This window comes from Vipera ursinii (genome assembly GCF_947247035.1).
Source record: "Vipera ursinii genome assembly, chromosome: Z".
Classification (NCBI taxonomy): domain Eukaryota; kingdom Metazoa; phylum Chordata; class Lepidosauria; order Squamata; family Viperidae; genus Vipera; species Vipera ursinii.
In genome coordinates, this window is record NC_139517.1 from 102481656 (window position 1) to 102499481 (window position 17826).

The 17826-nt window shown below is 40.8% G+C and overlaps 1 protein-coding gene across 2 annotated transcripts in view; it reads left to right on the plus strand.

The window, feature by feature from the left end:
* Positions 1-17826, plus strand: part of DNAJC1 (DnaJ heat shock protein family (Hsp40) member C1) — a 131730-nt gene that overhangs the window by 107132 nt on the left and 6772 nt on the right. For both annotated transcript variants that reach the window (XM_083377984.1, XM_083377985.1), the window contains exon 10: positions 17267-17315. In XM_083377984.1, the coding sequence (XP_083234110.1) occupies positions 17267-17315 (49 nt within the window). The remainder of the gene's footprint in view (positions 1-17266; positions 17316-17826) is intronic.

Below are 17826 nucleotides of genomic sequence, written 5' to 3' on the forward strand. Positions count from 1 at the left end.
TAAACCCAAAACATGTTTGTTTTTAAAGGGCAGGACAGCTGTCAGCAACACATCCAATATCATCACACTGGTTGGAGTCAAGGTTGGCTCACTCCTGGCTCCAATTAGCTCTTGGAGAAGTCATTAGGCTAGGGGTTCACATACTTTTTCCACCCTGCACTGTGAATGTTTCCATCTTATGTTCAATTAAAACATGACAACAGCTAATGTTTGTGTAGTATTATTTTAAGCAGACTGTGTTTTTCTATTGTTGTGACTTACATGATATTTAGAGCGCATTTTATGGCCAATTCATGCAAAACTCCACGTAATCCCAAAGGGTTCACATACTTTTTCTTGCAACTGTATATGGACAGTGTTCAGCAGCAATTCTATTTCAGATGATGTTTTTCCATACAGCTTCAGATCATCCATGTAAAGGAGGTGGGATAGTCTAGCAGATGTTTTTGATGTTTGATAGCCATGTCCTGAGTTATTCAGTATTGTTGACAGAGGAAACAGTGCAATAACAAATAATAGTGGTGATAATGAATCTCCTTGAAATATTCCTCTGTTGATATTAACCTCTCCCAGTCTTTCACCATTGACATGCAATTGTGTCTTCTATTGTGGCATCGATCTTTGCACAAATTTTCTGATGTTTCTACTGACTCCTGTTATTTCTAGGCACTTGATTATCCAGTCATGTGGCAGAGAGTCAAATTCCTTTTTGTAATCAATCCATGCCACATTCAGGTTGGTCTTCCTTTTCTTGCAATTTTCCAAGATCATTTTGTCTATTAGGAATTGATCTTTTGTCCCTCTGCTATTGGGGTGGTTTCCTTTCTACTCGGGTGGAAAGAGATTGTTTTCAACTAGATCACAGGTCGGCAACCTGCGGCTCCGGAGCCGCATGCGGCTCTTTGAGCCGTCTCTTGCGGCTCCCAGCCGCCCGGTGCGCGCGCACCTCTTCCAACGGGCAGTGGTGCGCGCACACCTCTCCAAATGGAGAGTGGCACCGCCCGTTTGGAGAGGTGCGCGCGCACCTCCCCGAATGGGCGGAGGTGCGCGCGCACCTCCCCAAACCTTTGGAGAGGTGCGCGCGTACCTCCGCGCGAATGGGCAGCGGTGCCGCTCTTTGAGGAAGCTGCCGCGGCCCGTCTGCGAAGCTGCCGCTTTCGGCAGCTTCGCAGACGGGCCGTGGCAGCTTCCTCAAAGAGCGGCGCCCCTGCCCATTCCAAGAGGAGCGCACGCACCTCTCCGAATGACCGGAGGTGCGCGCGCACCTCCCCAAACCTTTGGGGAGGTGCGCGCGTACCTCCGCGTGAATGGGCAGCGGTGCCGCTCTTTGAGGAAGCTGCCGCGGCCCGTCTGCGAAGCTGCCGAAAGCAGCAGCTTCGCAGACGGGCCGCGGCAGCTTCCTCAAAGAGCGGCACCGCTGCCCATTCGCGCGGAGGTACGCCCACACCTCCGGTCATTCGGAGAGGTGCGCGCGCACCTCTCGGAATGGGCAGGGGCGCCGCTCTTTGAGGAGGCTGCCACGGCCCGTCTGCGAAGCTGCCGAAAGCGGCAGCTTCGCAGACGGGCCATGGCAGCTTCCTCAAAGAGCGGCACCGCTGCCCGTTCACGCGGAGGTACGCGTGCACCTCCCGGAATGGGCAGGGGTGCCGCTCTTTGAGGAGGCTGCCGCGGCCCGTCTGCAAAGCTGCTGCTTTCGGCAGCTTCGCAGACGGGCCGCGGCAGCTTCCTCAAAGAGCGGCACCGCTGCCCATTCACGCGGAGGTGCGCGCGCACCTCCGGTCATGCAGACGGGCCGTCGCCGTCGGGCAACCGGGAACCGGTTCCATCTCATTTTTTAAAAAATGGCAGCCGTGTGCGTCCGCGCATGCGCAAAAAACCTTTTTGCGCATGCGCGTGCATGGACACACGCACGCGGCTCCCACTTTTTTAAATTTGTGATGGAACCGGTTCCCAGTGGCTCTTTTCCTTTTTTAGGTTGCCGACCCCTGAACTAGATGCTGTTGTACTGCATCAGCTACCACACCAGTTAGCAATTTGAAAGTTGTTGGTAAGCAGGTAATTGGCCTGTAGTTGCCTGGTGTTGCCCCTTTTTCTGGATTTTTCATTATTCGGTAGGTTTTCCCAGTTGTTAGCCACTGTTCAATTTCTCCTCCTTGTGGTATATTGTTGAACTGCTTGGCAATGAGTGGGTATATAACATTAGATGTTTCAACCAAAACCCATGCAGTTCATTTTCACCTGGTGCTGACCAATTTTTGATCTTCCTTGCTTTTTTTTCTACCATTTTTGTTGTTATTACTAGTTCTTTCATTTCAACTTCTGTTTTATTTGCATCCACCTCTTTTAACCAAGCCACATCCTTGTTGTGTTTCTTTGGGTTATCCCATATCTGCTTTCAGAACTGCACTGTTTCTTCCTTGTCAGGTACTGACTGATTCATTGCAGTTGCTCCATTGATGAATTGGTAGAAATGTTTCTGATTGGATTGAGATTGGAGGTTCTGCCTATAATTTGCAATTCGACCTTCGTATCTACTGATTTTCCTGGCTATAGCTGTTATTTGCTGCTTTATTATTTCCAGTGCTTCCTTGATCTTCCTTGTTTCTAAGTGATATTTCTTGATTAGGTATTCTTTGGTCTTCTTCTTCTTCAGCTTCTTTTCTTTCATCTATTCTAGCTTGCTTGCATGTGATCTTAACTTGCTGATCTTATTTTCTAGTCTAACCTTCCATTTTTGTGGTGCACTGTTTGTTTGTTTTTCTTCTTTTGTTGATTTTGCATTCCAGGTATTCAGTTATAACTGCAACTGTGCTGTACATTAGTTGGTTTGTTTCTTACAGTGAATTGGTGCTTATACTTGATATTGCAGTATTTGCATCTTTTAATGTTTGTGCTAGCTGTTTCTTTGGAACAAACTTCAATGCAGGCAGCCTTATTGTGTTGTTTTTGTGCTGTTCTAGATGCTCAGTTATTCTTTGTTTCAATTCTTTTATTTCTTTATTTAGAGGGCTTTGTTCTTCCTGAGGAAGAGGTGCCTGGTTTCTAAATGAGAACAGTTGGATATCTCTGCTGGATTCCTTCACTGCCAACTCCCCTTGGCTTGCCTCTACATTCTGAATTACTTCTGGCAAGGCTTTGATTTCTTTGCCCTGTGTAAACCTTTGCAGTTAGTCCAATTCTATTTCTGTGAATACTTTATTTTGTATTATAAATCGGCATTGATCTGCTAGTCTCTGTTCTGTTATTTCTGATTCTGGATGTTGTTCTTTCCAGAACTGGTGCATTCATTTTAGATATCGTCTTCTTGTTGGGCTTGATCTGTAATAACAGATCATTATTTCTTTGTTTTCAATCACTGTATTTGCGATGGGTAAACACCTTTTCTTCCAGTAGTTCTGCAGCTGCTGGCCCTGGTTGCTCAGCCAACAGTCCTGAGTCCTGTAAGCCATTTTTCACCAGATATCCAAGAATTCCAACATCTAACGAGGACCTTGTTAACCCGGGCAACATCTGAGCTGGTACGGAATACTGAAATTTATGTCTCACCATATTTTTTATGGGAGAGACACTCTTTGTCTGACATAGCTCTGGCATAGCTCTCATCTTCCTCAGAGTACACAAGCCCCACAGCCACGTCAAGGTAGTGCCTCACTGGGGGACGATGATGATGATGATTAAATCTTTTATTTGATTCACACCTGGGACTGGTAAAAACTTAACCAAGGATTTTAGAGCTGTTAAGATGTCTGAATATATATAGGCAGCTCCGAGTAAGGTGTTTTTATTATCATTATTCATCATTGCACAGTCAGCCAGATGTTCAGACTGAGTTTAGCATTTCTTTGGAACAAGCTTCAATACAGGCGGCCTTATTCTTTTTGCTGTTCTAGGTACTCAGTTATTCTTTGTTTCAGTTCTTTTACTTTAGTTAGACGGCTTTATTCTTTCTGAGGTAGAGGAGAGGGCGAGGAGGGGAGAGGAGAGGGTGGCTAGTTTCCAAATGAAAACATACATACATACATCTGTGTGTGTGTGTGTGTGTGTGTGTGTGTGTGTGTGTAATATGTGTGTGTGTATGTGTATGTATATGTGTCTCTATATATGTACTATTTTATTGTATATCTCTCATTAGCTTTGTATCTGCCTTTCCTTCAGTATCCTTCGGGTATTGACTATGCATAGGCTTCTTTTTCCAGTTAGAAACTCGATGCTCAATTGTTTTCTTTTGATACTCTGTTTTCAATCTTGTTGTTTTCAAGAGGTTTCCCTTGTTCACCTCCTTCAGCAAAGGCTGTTTTGCTTTCTTTGTGTAGTCATTTAAGCTATGTTTTTCTTCTTCTACAGTTTGTTTCACCTGTAAGAGTCCTCTGCCACCCTGAGATCTTGGCAAAGTACAATGGATCAATACCACTTTTTGGATGCAGAGCATGATGCTTTGTCACTAGTTTTCTTGTCTTTCGATCCAAGTTATCACGTTCTAGCCGAGTCCAGTCAATTATTCCAGCTGAGTATTGTATTACAGGCACTGCCCAGGTGTTAATTGCCTTTATGATATTTCCTCCACTCAGCTTTGATCTCAAGATTTTCTGAACTCACTTTATGTATTTTGTTGAAGTAGCTCCCTTGAGTTGGTTGTGCAACAGATCAGAAGCTTCCAAAACTCCTAAATACTTGTACTCTTCTTCTGGTGTTGCTGCTTTTATCAACTCTTCATTATCAAGTTTGAATCCATCATCTTTAACCATTTTTCCTGCCTTAACAGCAATTGTTGCACATTTGTCAATGCCAAATTGCATTTCAGTCTCTGCTAAACTCTTCAAGTGCTTTTTTAGCAGTGAGCTCAATTCAACTTTTTTTTTTCCAAACAATTTTAAATCATCCACATATAGCAAATGGGAAATTTTCACCTCTTTTCAGTCAGTTCATCGCCACAGTTTGTTTTGTTCAAAATGCTTGTTAGTGGCACCATCAAAAGTACAAATAGCAGAGGTGACAATGAGACATCTTGGAAGATTCCTCGTTTGAAATCAACTTCACCAAGTTCTTTTCCACAGGCCATCAACTTAGTTTGCCATAACTTCATGGAGGTCTTCAGGAATTTCTGGATGTTGCTGCTAATTCCAAAAATGTCGAAGCATTTCTCAATCCAGCTGTGTGGAACAGAATCAAATGCTTTCTTATAATCAATCCAGGCCATGAACAAACTTGTTCGTCTTGTTTTTGAATTCTTCAAAACCAGTTTATCAATCATCAATTGGTCTTTGGTTCCTTTTGAATTTTTGTAGCATCTTTTCTGTTCTACAGGCAGCACATCCTTGTTTTCCAAATAGCCATAAATTTGGTTTGCAATAATGCCTGTAAGTAATTTGTATGTGGTTGGCAGGCAAGTCATTGGCCTGTAATTTTCAGGTTTTATTTTCCTTTTCTGCATCATTCTGAATCAAAAATGTTCTTCTGGTTGTTAGCCATTTTTCACTTTCTGGTGTTTTCAGAACCTGATTCATCTGGCTTACTAACCTTGCATGCAAACTTGTTAGTGGTTTTATTCAGATTCCACGCAGGTCATTTAAACTAGGGACACTCCAGTTCTTGACCTTCTTTACTTGTTTTTGCACAATTTCTGTTGTTATGTGAATGTCTTCCATTCTAGTCACTTCTACAGTGCTTTCATTATTATTTAAGATTTAATCGTAAAAACTTAACAGTTCAAGTTCTAACCAAGGACCTAAGAACTATTATAATAGCAGATTACTACTACTACTACTACTACTACTACTACTACTACTATTATTATTATTCACACAGCCAGCCAGATGTTCAGACTGGATTTGGCATTTTTGTCTTATCTATTGAGCCCTTACCAAGGAGCTGCGATAGGCAGATCTGGATGTTTGATGGTGTTACAGATATCGTCACAGGATGGAAGCTGTTCCCAGTAAATCTGCCTTTTGCAATTGACTGATGGTGAATTTGTCAATGCCAGTGGTGCTCCTTTTTTTGGGATTACACAGAAGGTGCCTATTACTATTGGTCGAGATTTGAACAGTTTGACACAATGGTCAGATATGGGAGATTTCATGCTATACCCTACAATGAGCGTCTCTGCATTTGCGGAGTGGTAGAGGTAGAAGACCTGGCTCACATTCTATTTGATTGTTGCCTGTATAAGAGGGTGAGAGACAGGTATCCTGGTCTATATGCCAAATGAATGACCCATTGGGATCCCCATATCAAAACAACTTACCTTATGCCCAGCCAGAACTTGAAAATAACATTTAACGCAGCACAGTACTTAAACAAAATGGTTCGGTTGAGATCTGCGTATGTGGGGCTGCTTGGGGTAGATTGCAAGGGCGACTCCAAAATATAATTTTATCATATTTTATCTATATCTTAAATTATTGTACACTATTATAATTTCATTTTAGATTGTACTTTATTCCCATTTCATTTTAAATGGTATTTTATCAAATTCCATTTTAAATTGCTTTTATCAAATTTTAGTAATAATTTCTTGCTGGATCTTTGCACTTTGATATGGCCAAAGGGCTAATCAATAAAAACTTCTTCTTCTCCTCCTCCTCCTCCTCCTCCTCCTCCTCCTCCTCCTCCTCCTCCTCCTCCTCCTCCTCCTCCTCATTATTATTATTATTATTATTATTATTATTATTATTATTATTATTATTATTGCTACTACTGCTACTACTGCTACTACTGCTACTGGTACTGGTACTACCCTTGCTTGCCTTTGCCACAGTCATTCTATTTCTATTTGTAGGTCTTTGTATTTTGTTAACTTCTCTAGTTCTTTCTCTTCTATTCTGCTGTCTCCAGGCACTGCCACATCCACTATCCAGTCTTCTTTTGTATTTCTTATCAACAATTGTTAAGTCTGGGTGTTACGTGGCATGTGCCTGTCTGAATTCTAAAGTCCCAGAACAATTTAACTTCTTCGTTTTCTATGACGTTCTCTATTTTATGGTCCCACAAGTTCTGGCTTGCAGACAAATTTTTACATTTCTTGCAGATCTTCCAATGCACCATTGTTGGTACTTTGTCATGCCGCTGCTTATAGTCAGCCTGGGCAATCTTCTTGCAGTAGCTTACCACTGTTTCTTTAAGCTTCTTTGCATAGGCAGCACTTACTGTCTGTTGCTATCTTCTCAGTTCTGGCTTTATATGTATTTGTCCTTAAGGCTTGGTCTTATACCGCTAGAATTAGTCCCTCTATCTTTTTCTTCAGTTTTCTTACTCATAGCCATTGCCATGTTTTCTTGTTGTCTGCTTTCCCTGCTGCTTTTTTTAATGTACTGGCATTGTGGCGCTTTGTCTTCCCATGCCTCTATTCTGTTTTTCATTTGGTCTTTCTTGTAGGCCAGTTTGGTCTCTCCAGTAGTCAGTAAGCCTTCCTGGTGTACTAACTTCAGTGCATCTTCTTCATTGTCTTTCAGATATTTTTCCAAAGCCATTTTTTCTTCCTCAACCATCTGATATACTTTCAACATTCCATAACCAACCTATTTGCCTTGGTGGATAAAGTCTGTCAATGTCACTGTGAGGATGAAGGGCATGATTTGTTGCCATAATTTTCTGGTCTTCCTATCCATTGCTTTTAGTTCTGCTTGAGTCCAGTCCACTATTCCAGCTGTGTATCTAATGACTTGAATTGCCCAGGTGTTGATTGCCTTCACAGTATTTCCTCCATTGAATTTGGACTTAAAGATCTTCACTCTCTTGATGTATTCATCTCTAACCTTTTTCTTGACTTCAGTGTGCTAAATGTTGTCAGCTTGAAGGATATCCAGGTATTTGTAATAATCTTCCTCATCCAGACTTTTAAAGTTATTTTCATGAGGCATCTTGATTGCTTCAGTTTTCACTATTTTTTCTTGATAGTGAGTGTGGCACAATTGTCCAAACCAAACTATATTGCAATATCTTCTCTATGTATACAGACAGTGTTCAGCAGCGATTCTATTTCAGATGGTGTTTTTCAATACAGCTTCAGATCATCCATGTAAAGGAGGTGGGATAGTCTGGCAGATGTTTTTGATGTTTGATAGTCATGTCCTGAGTTATTCAGTATTGTTGACAGAGGAAACAGTGCAATGATAAATAGTAGTGGTGACAGGGAATCTCCTTGAAATATTCCTGTCTTGATATTAACCTCTCCCAATCTCTCACCATTGACATGAAACTGTGTCTTCCATTGTGCCATCGATCTTTGCACAAAGCTTCTGATGTTTCTACTGACTCTTGTTATTTCTAGGCACTTGATTATCCGGTCACATGGCAGAGAGTCGAATGCCTTTTTGTAGTCAATTCATGCTACATTCACGTTGATCTTCCTTCTCTTGCAGTTTTCCAAACTCATTTGTCAGGAGTTGATCTTTTGTTCCTCTTCTATTGGGGTGGTTTCCTTTCTGCTCAGGTGGAAAAAGATTGTTTTCAGTTAAATGGTATTAGACTGCATCAGCTACCACACTAGTTAGCAATTTGAAAGTTGTTGGTAAGCAAGTAATTTTCCCAGACATTAGCCACTCTTCAAGTGGTATTTCTTGATTAGGTATTCTTTGGTCTTCTTGTTCTTCAGCTTCTCTTCTTTCATCTGTTTTAGTGTGCTTGCATCTGATTTCAACTCGCTATGGTTTGTTGATTACGTTTCTGTTGAACGTCCTCATTTCACCATCAGTTCCATAGATCCTGAGCAAGTAATGGACACAATTAATACAGGTAGTCCTTGACTTACAATTATTCCTTTAGTGGCTATTCAAAATTATAGTGACACTGAAAAATGTGACTTACAACTAGCCCTCATACTTACAACTAATGTGCATCTGCACAGTCATGTGATCAGAATTTGGTTGCTTGGCATCCAGTGTCTATTTAAAATGGTTGCAACATCTTGGGATTATGTGATTGTCATTTACAACTTTTACAAGAAAAGTCAATGGGAAAAGCTGTACTCACTTAAAAACCGCATGATTCACTTAACAACTGCAGTGATTTGCTTAACAACCATGTCAAAAAAAGGTGGTAAAATTGGGTGTGGCTCAGTTAACCACTGCCTTGCTTAATGATGTAAATTCTAATCTCAGTTGTGGTCATAAGTCAAGGATTTCCTATATTCAAATCTTTTGTGTTCAGGTTGATATCTATTTATTGTTAAATTTATTTGCCATCTATCTTGCCATGCTACTCGATTTAGCAGCATCAGGTGCAGGGATATATTAACTAATCCATCTGCTCATTTGCTCACCTTTTAAGGCAAAGTTAATTTTTGTGATTTCAATTGCATGGCCTTGATCTTTTTTGAATTTATCCATAATGTGGATAATAATTTGCCTAAGAGCCTCTCAGCTCTTTTGTTTATGACATCTGATAGCTTCTGTACCTACAGTTCTGATTTCTATATGAAAACAATGTCATTGGTTTAATGCTCCATCTGTGAGTTCAATTTATATATGTCATATTGAACTCCTAAATGCCCAACCAAGGTTTTCTCCATCACCCGGTTTGTCACCACATTGAACAATGATGGTAACAGGGTACTGGTTTTCTCACTATATACTTCAGCCTTGCAAAGGATATTATCATTAAAGCAGTGGCTTGGATGATTGTTTAGGTACGCTGATCACCAAACTAATTTTGTGTGTTCTTGTGGACCCTGTCAAAGGCAATTCTCAAATTATTAAATACATCAGCCATTTTTTCCATAGTGTGTACACTCTTTAAATATTTGCTTGTCAATGAAAATCTGATTATGGCCTGATCTAAAATCACATTGCTTTTCCTGGGTAGGGGATTTTTGCATTGATTAATAATCATGCTTTAAAAACATGCACAATGACCTTTCCGATTGGAAGGGTGATTCTGTGATAGTTTTCACATCACACCTTATCATTTTTAAACACAGGAACAACATCAGCAGGTTTCAATTAAGCAAGACCTTTTTTCCTATAATATTGAGGATAACTTGGTAATATAATTGACTGCTACAATTATCTTGCCTTGAGCATCTTCACCTTATCTTGGTTAGGACCTGTAACTTTGCCATTTTTAAATTGTTTGATAGCTGTAATTTCTGGTTTCTTTGGTTGCCAGTTGACAATTTCCTTGAATGACACTGATAGTTTCCAGGATCCAGGTGGTCAGTTCACCCCTAGCCCCCCCCCAAAAAAGTCAGGCTTGCAAGTGAAAAAAGATAGCTTAGAGAATACTCTGCTCATGTCCTTGGAGTCCATTGGGCAGAAGGACTTCCAGGTAATATAACAAGATAATGCCCACTCACGATCAAAAACTTTGGCTGTGAAGAGTCAGGTTTCTGGTAAATGTAAGCAACAAAATTATGTGAAGATTGGTCACAGTGACCTGACAGGAAATCTTGTATTGACATTTCTCTTTTCCCATAATTTCAGTTATGTTTTCTTTTAAAATGTAGATATTATTATAAATTCTATTGCCTTAATTATATTTTTGAAATGTGCTAAAAGCATTAATTATGAAAAAGTGGCTTTTAGTCTCTTCTTGATGTGCCATATTAAGCAGGGTTACTTAAATATTGGCCTAAAATTGTTTATACAACAATTTTATGGAGAGAAGCAACAGCAGCTTTAATCTGCTTGAGCCCCAACTTTGCCATTTTTATGTGACTGTAAGAACTGCTACATTGTAAACAACTTAGTTTTCTTCTGACCCCTAATAAGCAAAGATTTTCTTAAACCAAACAGAATAATGGGACTTATTTTTATTTGTAGGTGAAAAGGTAATGCAACCTTTATTACATTACTTTTCTGGTTAGATTGGTTCCCCCCACTTTCCAAATGTTTCAGTTATGAAAGTGAAACTTACTTCATTCAATTTTTTTAATGAGGGTTCCTGCCACCTGATCTAGTTAGCTGAACTGATATTCCATGTCTATCTCCACATATATGTGTTTTGACCCATTTCCCCCCTGGTTGAATTTGGAGCTCTCATTCCTTCCTTTTACTATTTGAAGAAATAATTAAACAAGCTCCCTTAATACACACACACAGGAAGGGTGAACTCCCTGGGTTCAATTAGTCAATAATCACTCCTTCCAGATTTTTGATAGGACAAGTTCTATTTTTTTCCAAGACTTCCATCTTGATTTGCAATGCTGGAATATGCATTGATGCTATTTGAAATATATATTCTCATGGCTGCCTAGAGTTGGCATTGGAACTCACTGCAAATGGGTCCACCATCTTCTGACCTTTTTAGTGCATGGTTGAAACAAAAATTATTCTATATTATTCTGGGATACTAATTTCAGATATTTTTTAAGTAAGCCAAGGTAAGCATGATATGTTGTATTCAGATAGGTAAGTTTATCAGAGAAGCCATAAGGGGAAAACTTAGTCATAAGGGTTGCTTTCAAGCAATCCGTGTGCCTCTGTTTTCAGGGCCGGGCTGGGCCGTGGCCTATTTGGAACTGGGCTGCTCAAACAGTGGGCTAACTTGCACTAGTAATGGGCTGACAGGCATGCACATGCACATGCCGTTCAATTTGCACAAGTCAAGCTGCGCATGCATGCTCACGTGGCCTGGTTCTTCTCTCCCCCTTCAGCCATGCGCCAAGTCACAAAGGTTGGGGACCACAGTTCTAGTCCATAGAACCATATGGCTTCTGTGAATTAATGCTTACCAGCATTCCTAATAATATAGAATTAGGGGACAATGGAATTGGTACTCCAGCTTCTGATATATTCTTCAGATCATTTGTGTGTAGTCCACATAAACATGATATAAATTGCTTGCTTTTCCATGTGCTTTGAAAAGTAGTGTTTGACATTGTTGAAGGAAACTAATAATTCTTAATCTTGTACATGTAATTTACTTGTAATTTACATGGAGAGTTTGTAGTGTAGAGCTCTCGGTAATTTGAGTTAGCATATAGCTCAGAGTTTTAACTTTACTACCCCTGCTGTTTTGGTTTATTTGCAAAAACAGATAGTTGTGATTCATCTTTGGGAGGATGTTTTGCAGGAAAGTTGAGGTTTAGATAATGGTGATTTTGATGTGTTCATTTGTTCATTATATTTATTATCTGCTCTCCTGTTACACATTCACATCTTAGATGTGGTGCTGGCTTCCCAATTTGATTTTCTGTTGGGGAAGCTAGCAAGGAATCACAATCATACAACTGCAGCTTATTGTAATAATGTAATTATGAGCCAGGCACTGAGCACCTGTAACACAATCACATGCTGCAACAGTTGGAACTCTGAGGACTGGTCTTACATACCCCTTTGTTCAGCACAATTGTAAGTTTGAACAGTCACTGAATGGTTATAACATGGGGATTGCCTATAATAAGAACAAAATTAAGGAAAATAGTGACAAAATCCTGACTTTATTTTTGTTACTTTTTTCAGTTGGGTAATTTGAAGTATTAACTTAATTTGACAATCTTTTTTGTGAAGTGGAATTTCTGCAACAAACAACTGAAATTTTGAAAGAAGGTCAAACAGGGTAGATAGGTATGTTACAATCTTGAGTAGTATATGTTGGTACAGACTAAAATTTTGAGTTCTATGTACAGGATTTTATGCCTGCATGGAAGCCTTTTCCTATTGATGACAACCCTACTGTTTCTGTTGGTTTCCTAGGCAGTAAAGGTTGTAGGCTCTTCTGGAATAGAATTCTATGAGGCACGCAACTGCTGCTGAAAGTAAAGCTGGATGGACGTACTCTATGAATACGGAAATATGTTTTGGGATCCAGGTCATTTTCAGAAACATAAAAAATTGTGAAAATAAAATAAGACTGGTCTGTAAAAAATATAGACTTTAATATGGTCATTAACTGCAGGTTTTCTGAAGAGACAGCAAAGATCTCTAAATTCCATCCTCATGATATAATATCATTTACCTGCCTGGGAGGAGGTAAACCAATTCTGTAGTCTCTGTTGCCACTAATCTCTTGTATTCAAGTTGGAATAGCAGATGGATGCGGGATTTGCTTTCTGTGTGGAAAAGGCCCAAGTAAGCCATAAAAAAATATGCAGGTGGATAGACACGAATATATTTTTCTAATTAGCTGGTGCCTGCCAGTAAGCGAAAGTGGTTGCAGTTATAATAGTGTCCCATTTTTACAGAGGAGCTCAAGAAACTCGTATGTCTCATTGAGTTTGAGAGTTACAGGGAGAAAAACATTACGTGTTAGTTTTTGCGGTTATTTAACATGAGGAGAGGTGTTAACCTTCAAACAGTCCAGGATTTATGTTAAGCATACTTAGATGGATTACTATTATTTCAGGGAGTTTTTCCCAATCAAGGAATCCCTCGAGGGATGGATATATTGATTGTATTGAAGAAAAGCAGGGTAACTTAAAAGATGCATCTGTCATTTTAAAAAAAGGACCCAATGCAGGATACTGCAGCTTGGAAATGATAACTGTTTTCTTTTTTGAAAAGCAAGTTTAGAGGCCTGACCTGGATTCTTTCAGGAAATAAGACAAGTGAAAATGTAAGCTTGAACATATGAGAAGATCTGATGTAGTTTATTGATCTATTGCAAAGAATTATATTTACTTTTTTCCTCCCCTTCCCACCCCATTGCACTAATTTTATTTTCAAAGGCTAAAAAAGAGTGACTGAAGTTTAATGGCTGAGTGGTTCTTTGAGTCTGGTCTACTTCATAATCCATCAGGCCAAACCACTAAACCATCTGTTTGTGAGGCTCAAGTTCAATTCTGTACTCATATGCCAAACTATCCAGACTTTCCCTGCCCATGCACTCTGTCTGGGTTTTATAACTATTGCTGAACTCTCTTCAGTCCTAGGAAGTATGCATAGTGATGATTCCAGAACTTCTAATTTAGCAAATGAGATTTTACAAGGCTCTAAGGCACAAGAAGAGTTCTAAGCTGGAGGAATATGGTCCTTATATTATATCAGCCACTTGACAATAGTTTTGGACAGTGTAACATTGGATGCTATATTAGAGACAGGAAATGCTTTACAATTGGAGTGGGCATAGGGGAGAACATTCTTGACTGTTTTCTAGTAAAGTACCTTACAAATGATGGACAAAAGCTATTTCTTCTATGCTGATTTCTGTCTCTCTGTGTATGTATAGAAATACAAAGAACAGTATTTTTCAAACTTGACAATTTTAAGATGGACTTTGACTCCCAGAATTCTCCAGACAGCATGCTGGGTAGAGAGATTCACCAACCAAAAAGTTTATTAGGAATAACCTGTGAAATAATTTATTGAATAATCTGTCAAATAATTTATTGTCTAGAACTGTGGTGTTCTAATTGCTGTTGTACGCCAATTCCTATCAACCCCAGTAGACCTGTCTCATGGATATAAAGGCAGTTACAGTCAGGCATCATCCCAAAAACCAATTTGCTCACTTCTGTTGTAGAAACTGTAAGAAATCAGAAACTGGGTAGATTCATTTTTTAAAACAAATTTTATTATTTAAAACTTTGGACAAAGTGTTAACGGTCTGACATTCCTTCTTGTCTTACATCATTTTTGTGTTTTATTTACATTTTTTTTGTTTTATTTTTTTTTATTGAAAAGTTTTACAGTACATTTTTTAAATAGGAAAAAAACTCACTCACTCCCCCTCCCCTCCCCCCAATCCGCCCTCCCCCCCTTCCCCCTCCCCCAGAGCTGAATACAGGGTATAAACTTACAAACATAAGCTACAATATGCTAACAACAAAAATAAAACATTAAATTCTATCGCACTTTAACTCTCCATAAACATAACTATATTACTAACATGTAACTAATAATACATCTTATAAAACCACTACTTATTCAAATGCTAAATGAAACTTTTTAGTCCCATATTTATTATGAATATATTCGATTCATCTTCTCCATTCCACAATATATCTCTGTTGCGATTGTTCTTTCAAATATGCTGAAATCTTTGCCATTTCCGCCAAGTTAGAAACTTTCAAAGTCCACTCTTCTATAGTAGGTAGTTCCTCCTTCTTCCAATATTGCGCTACTAAAAGTCTTCCTGCCGTAATTAAATTCAACATCAATTTAGTATCTATAACAGTAAAATCTGTAATAATACCCAACAAAAACAACTGTGGAGAAAACCTTATCTTTTTCTTAAATATCTTTTGCATGTTCCACCAAATTTTAATCCAAAAAGCTTTAACTTTTTTACAGGTCCACCATATATTTATTTTATTTATTTATTTTATTTTATTACATTTATATACCGCCCTTTCCCGAAGGACTCAGGGCGGTTTACAGGGTGATTAAAACAAAAAATACAAAAGTTAAAAACAATTTTAAAAAATTACATCCATCCCTGAACAAATAAAACCCCAGTTAAAATTAAAATTAAAATTCGCAGCCTGGGCCAGAGAGCTCGAAGAGCCAGGTCTTCAGGTCCCGGCGGAATGAACGGAGGTTGGGGGCAGTCCTAAGCTCCACTGGCAGCTGGTTCCAAAGGGCAGGTACACCCACTGAGAAGGCCCTATCCCTGGGTGTCGTCCGCCGGAAATCTCTTACCGGTGGCACCCTGAGAAGACCCTCCCTGTGGGAGCGCACTGGACGAAGGGAGCTTGATGCCGGCAGCAGGTGCCGGGAGCCAATGCAGCTTGCGTAGTAGAGGTGTTACATGGGAGTATCGGGAAACCCCCATCATAACTCGCGTGGCCGCATTCTGCACCAGCTGAAGCCTCCGAGTGGTCCTCAAGGGCAGCCCCATGTAGAGAGCGTTGCAGTAGTCTAAACGGGAGGTCACGAGCGCGTGAGTGACTGTGCGTAGGGCATCTCGGTCCAGATAGGGCCGTAACTAGCGCACCAGGCAAACCTGGGCAAAAGCCCCCCTGGCCACGGCTCCTATATGATCTTCAAAACTGAGCCATGAATCCAGGAGGACGCCCAAGTTGCAAGCCCTATCAACGGGGGGGTAACACCTCACCCCCCATCATTAACGATGGAACAAACTGGTTAACCCGAAATGCCGGTATGTACAGCCACTCAGTCTTGGCAGGATTGAGATGAAGCCTGTTTCTTCCCATCCAAACCCGGACCGTCTCCAGGCAACAGGACATCACGTCGAGGGCATTACTGGGTTGGTTTGGGGTGGAAAGAAAAAGTTGGGTATCATCAGCATACTGATGATACCCCACCCCGAAACCACGAATGAGCTCACCCAGCGGCTTCGTATAGATGTTGAACAAGAGGGGAGAGAGGACTGACCCCTGAGGGACTCCACAAACGAGAGACCGTGGGGCGGACCTCTGCCCTCCCGTCAACACCGACTGCAAACGGCCCAGGAGATAGGAGGAGAACCACTGTAAAACAGTGCCTCCCACACCCAGCCTCCTGAGACGCCGCAGTAGGATACCATGGTTGATGATATCAAAAGCCGCTGAGAGGTCTAATAGGACTAGGACAGAGGAACATCCCCTGTCCTGAGCCCGCCAGAGATCATTCACCAGCGCGACCAATGCTGTCTCCGTGCTGTACCCGGGCCTAAAGCCCGATTGATATGGGTCAAGATAATCAGTTTCCTCCAGGAACAGAGGAAGCTGATGCGCCACCACACTCTCAACAACCTTCGCCAAAAAGCGAAGGTTGGAGACCGGATGATAGTTGTTCAAAATCGCCAGGACCAGGACAGGCTTCTTGAGAAGGGGTCTCACCACCGCCTCCTTCAAGGCGGCGGGGAATACACCCTCCCTCAAAGAAGCAGTTATTACTGCCTGGAACCAGCCTCATGTCTCCTCCCGGGCCGCATAAACCAGCCAGGAGGGGCACGGGTCCAATAAACAAGTGGTGGAGCTCAGTCTCCTCATGATCCTGTCCACGTCATGGGGGGTCACAGGATCGAACTCAGTCCAGATAACATGCTCAAGACCGCTCGATTCCTCCACATCAGACTCTGCCCAGTCAGAGTCCAAACCGGCCCGGATCTGAGCAATTTTGTCCGCTAGATGATGACTAAACTTCTCGGCCCGCCCCTGTAAGGGCTCCTCCCTCATCTCCTGATTAAGGAGAGAGAGAGTCACACTAAACAGGGTGGCCAGGCAATTATCTGCGGAGGTGGTGAGGTGATCCTCCTTCATGTAGGATTCAGATTCAGTATATAGTATGTTTGTAATGATATGGGGGAATGAACTTGGGAGACAGGAGGAAGAACTGCAGACTGGAAATAATCAGATAAAAGGCAACTGAGTTCACTGGTGAAACATCTTTTAAATCCTCTTACAAAGCAATTGAAAATCAAATGACTTCTCTTTCTTCCTAAACAGGTTACAATGAAAGCCAAGCAGATTAAAGATTCAGTTTCAAGTGCTCCAGGTAATGTTTAATGTGCCTACAGTATATATCTCACAATGATTAACGAAAATATATTTTTTTGCCTTTAAAGATTAGAAGCTGAACTTGTTTTTTTCTGTCTTCATTCCTTATGAATTTTCAGTTGCATGCCTCCCCCCCTTTGGGTTGTATATTAATTTGTCAGTGCAACTTTGCTGAAGAGCAAATTTAGGATGCTATAATCCACAGGCTGTATTGTGGCTCTTTGAGATAGGGCCAGATTTTGATGGCCAAATGGCCAACAGTTTGGTGGCTCCATAAGTAGAAGCTCATTTAGAAATAAGCATGGAGATGGAACTAGTTTGCCTTTTAGATGCTGCCTTCTGTTACGTGTTCTAGCAACAATGTGTCACCTAAAACCAACCTGAAATCTCCACTTTTCGTGGCAGTTTTGTCCTCGAAGGATGGGTTTAAAAATTTAAGAATGAGAATAGGGCAGAATATTTTGAAAGGCAAACTGTTCCCATTCCTACTCTGAAACTACCACACTTTC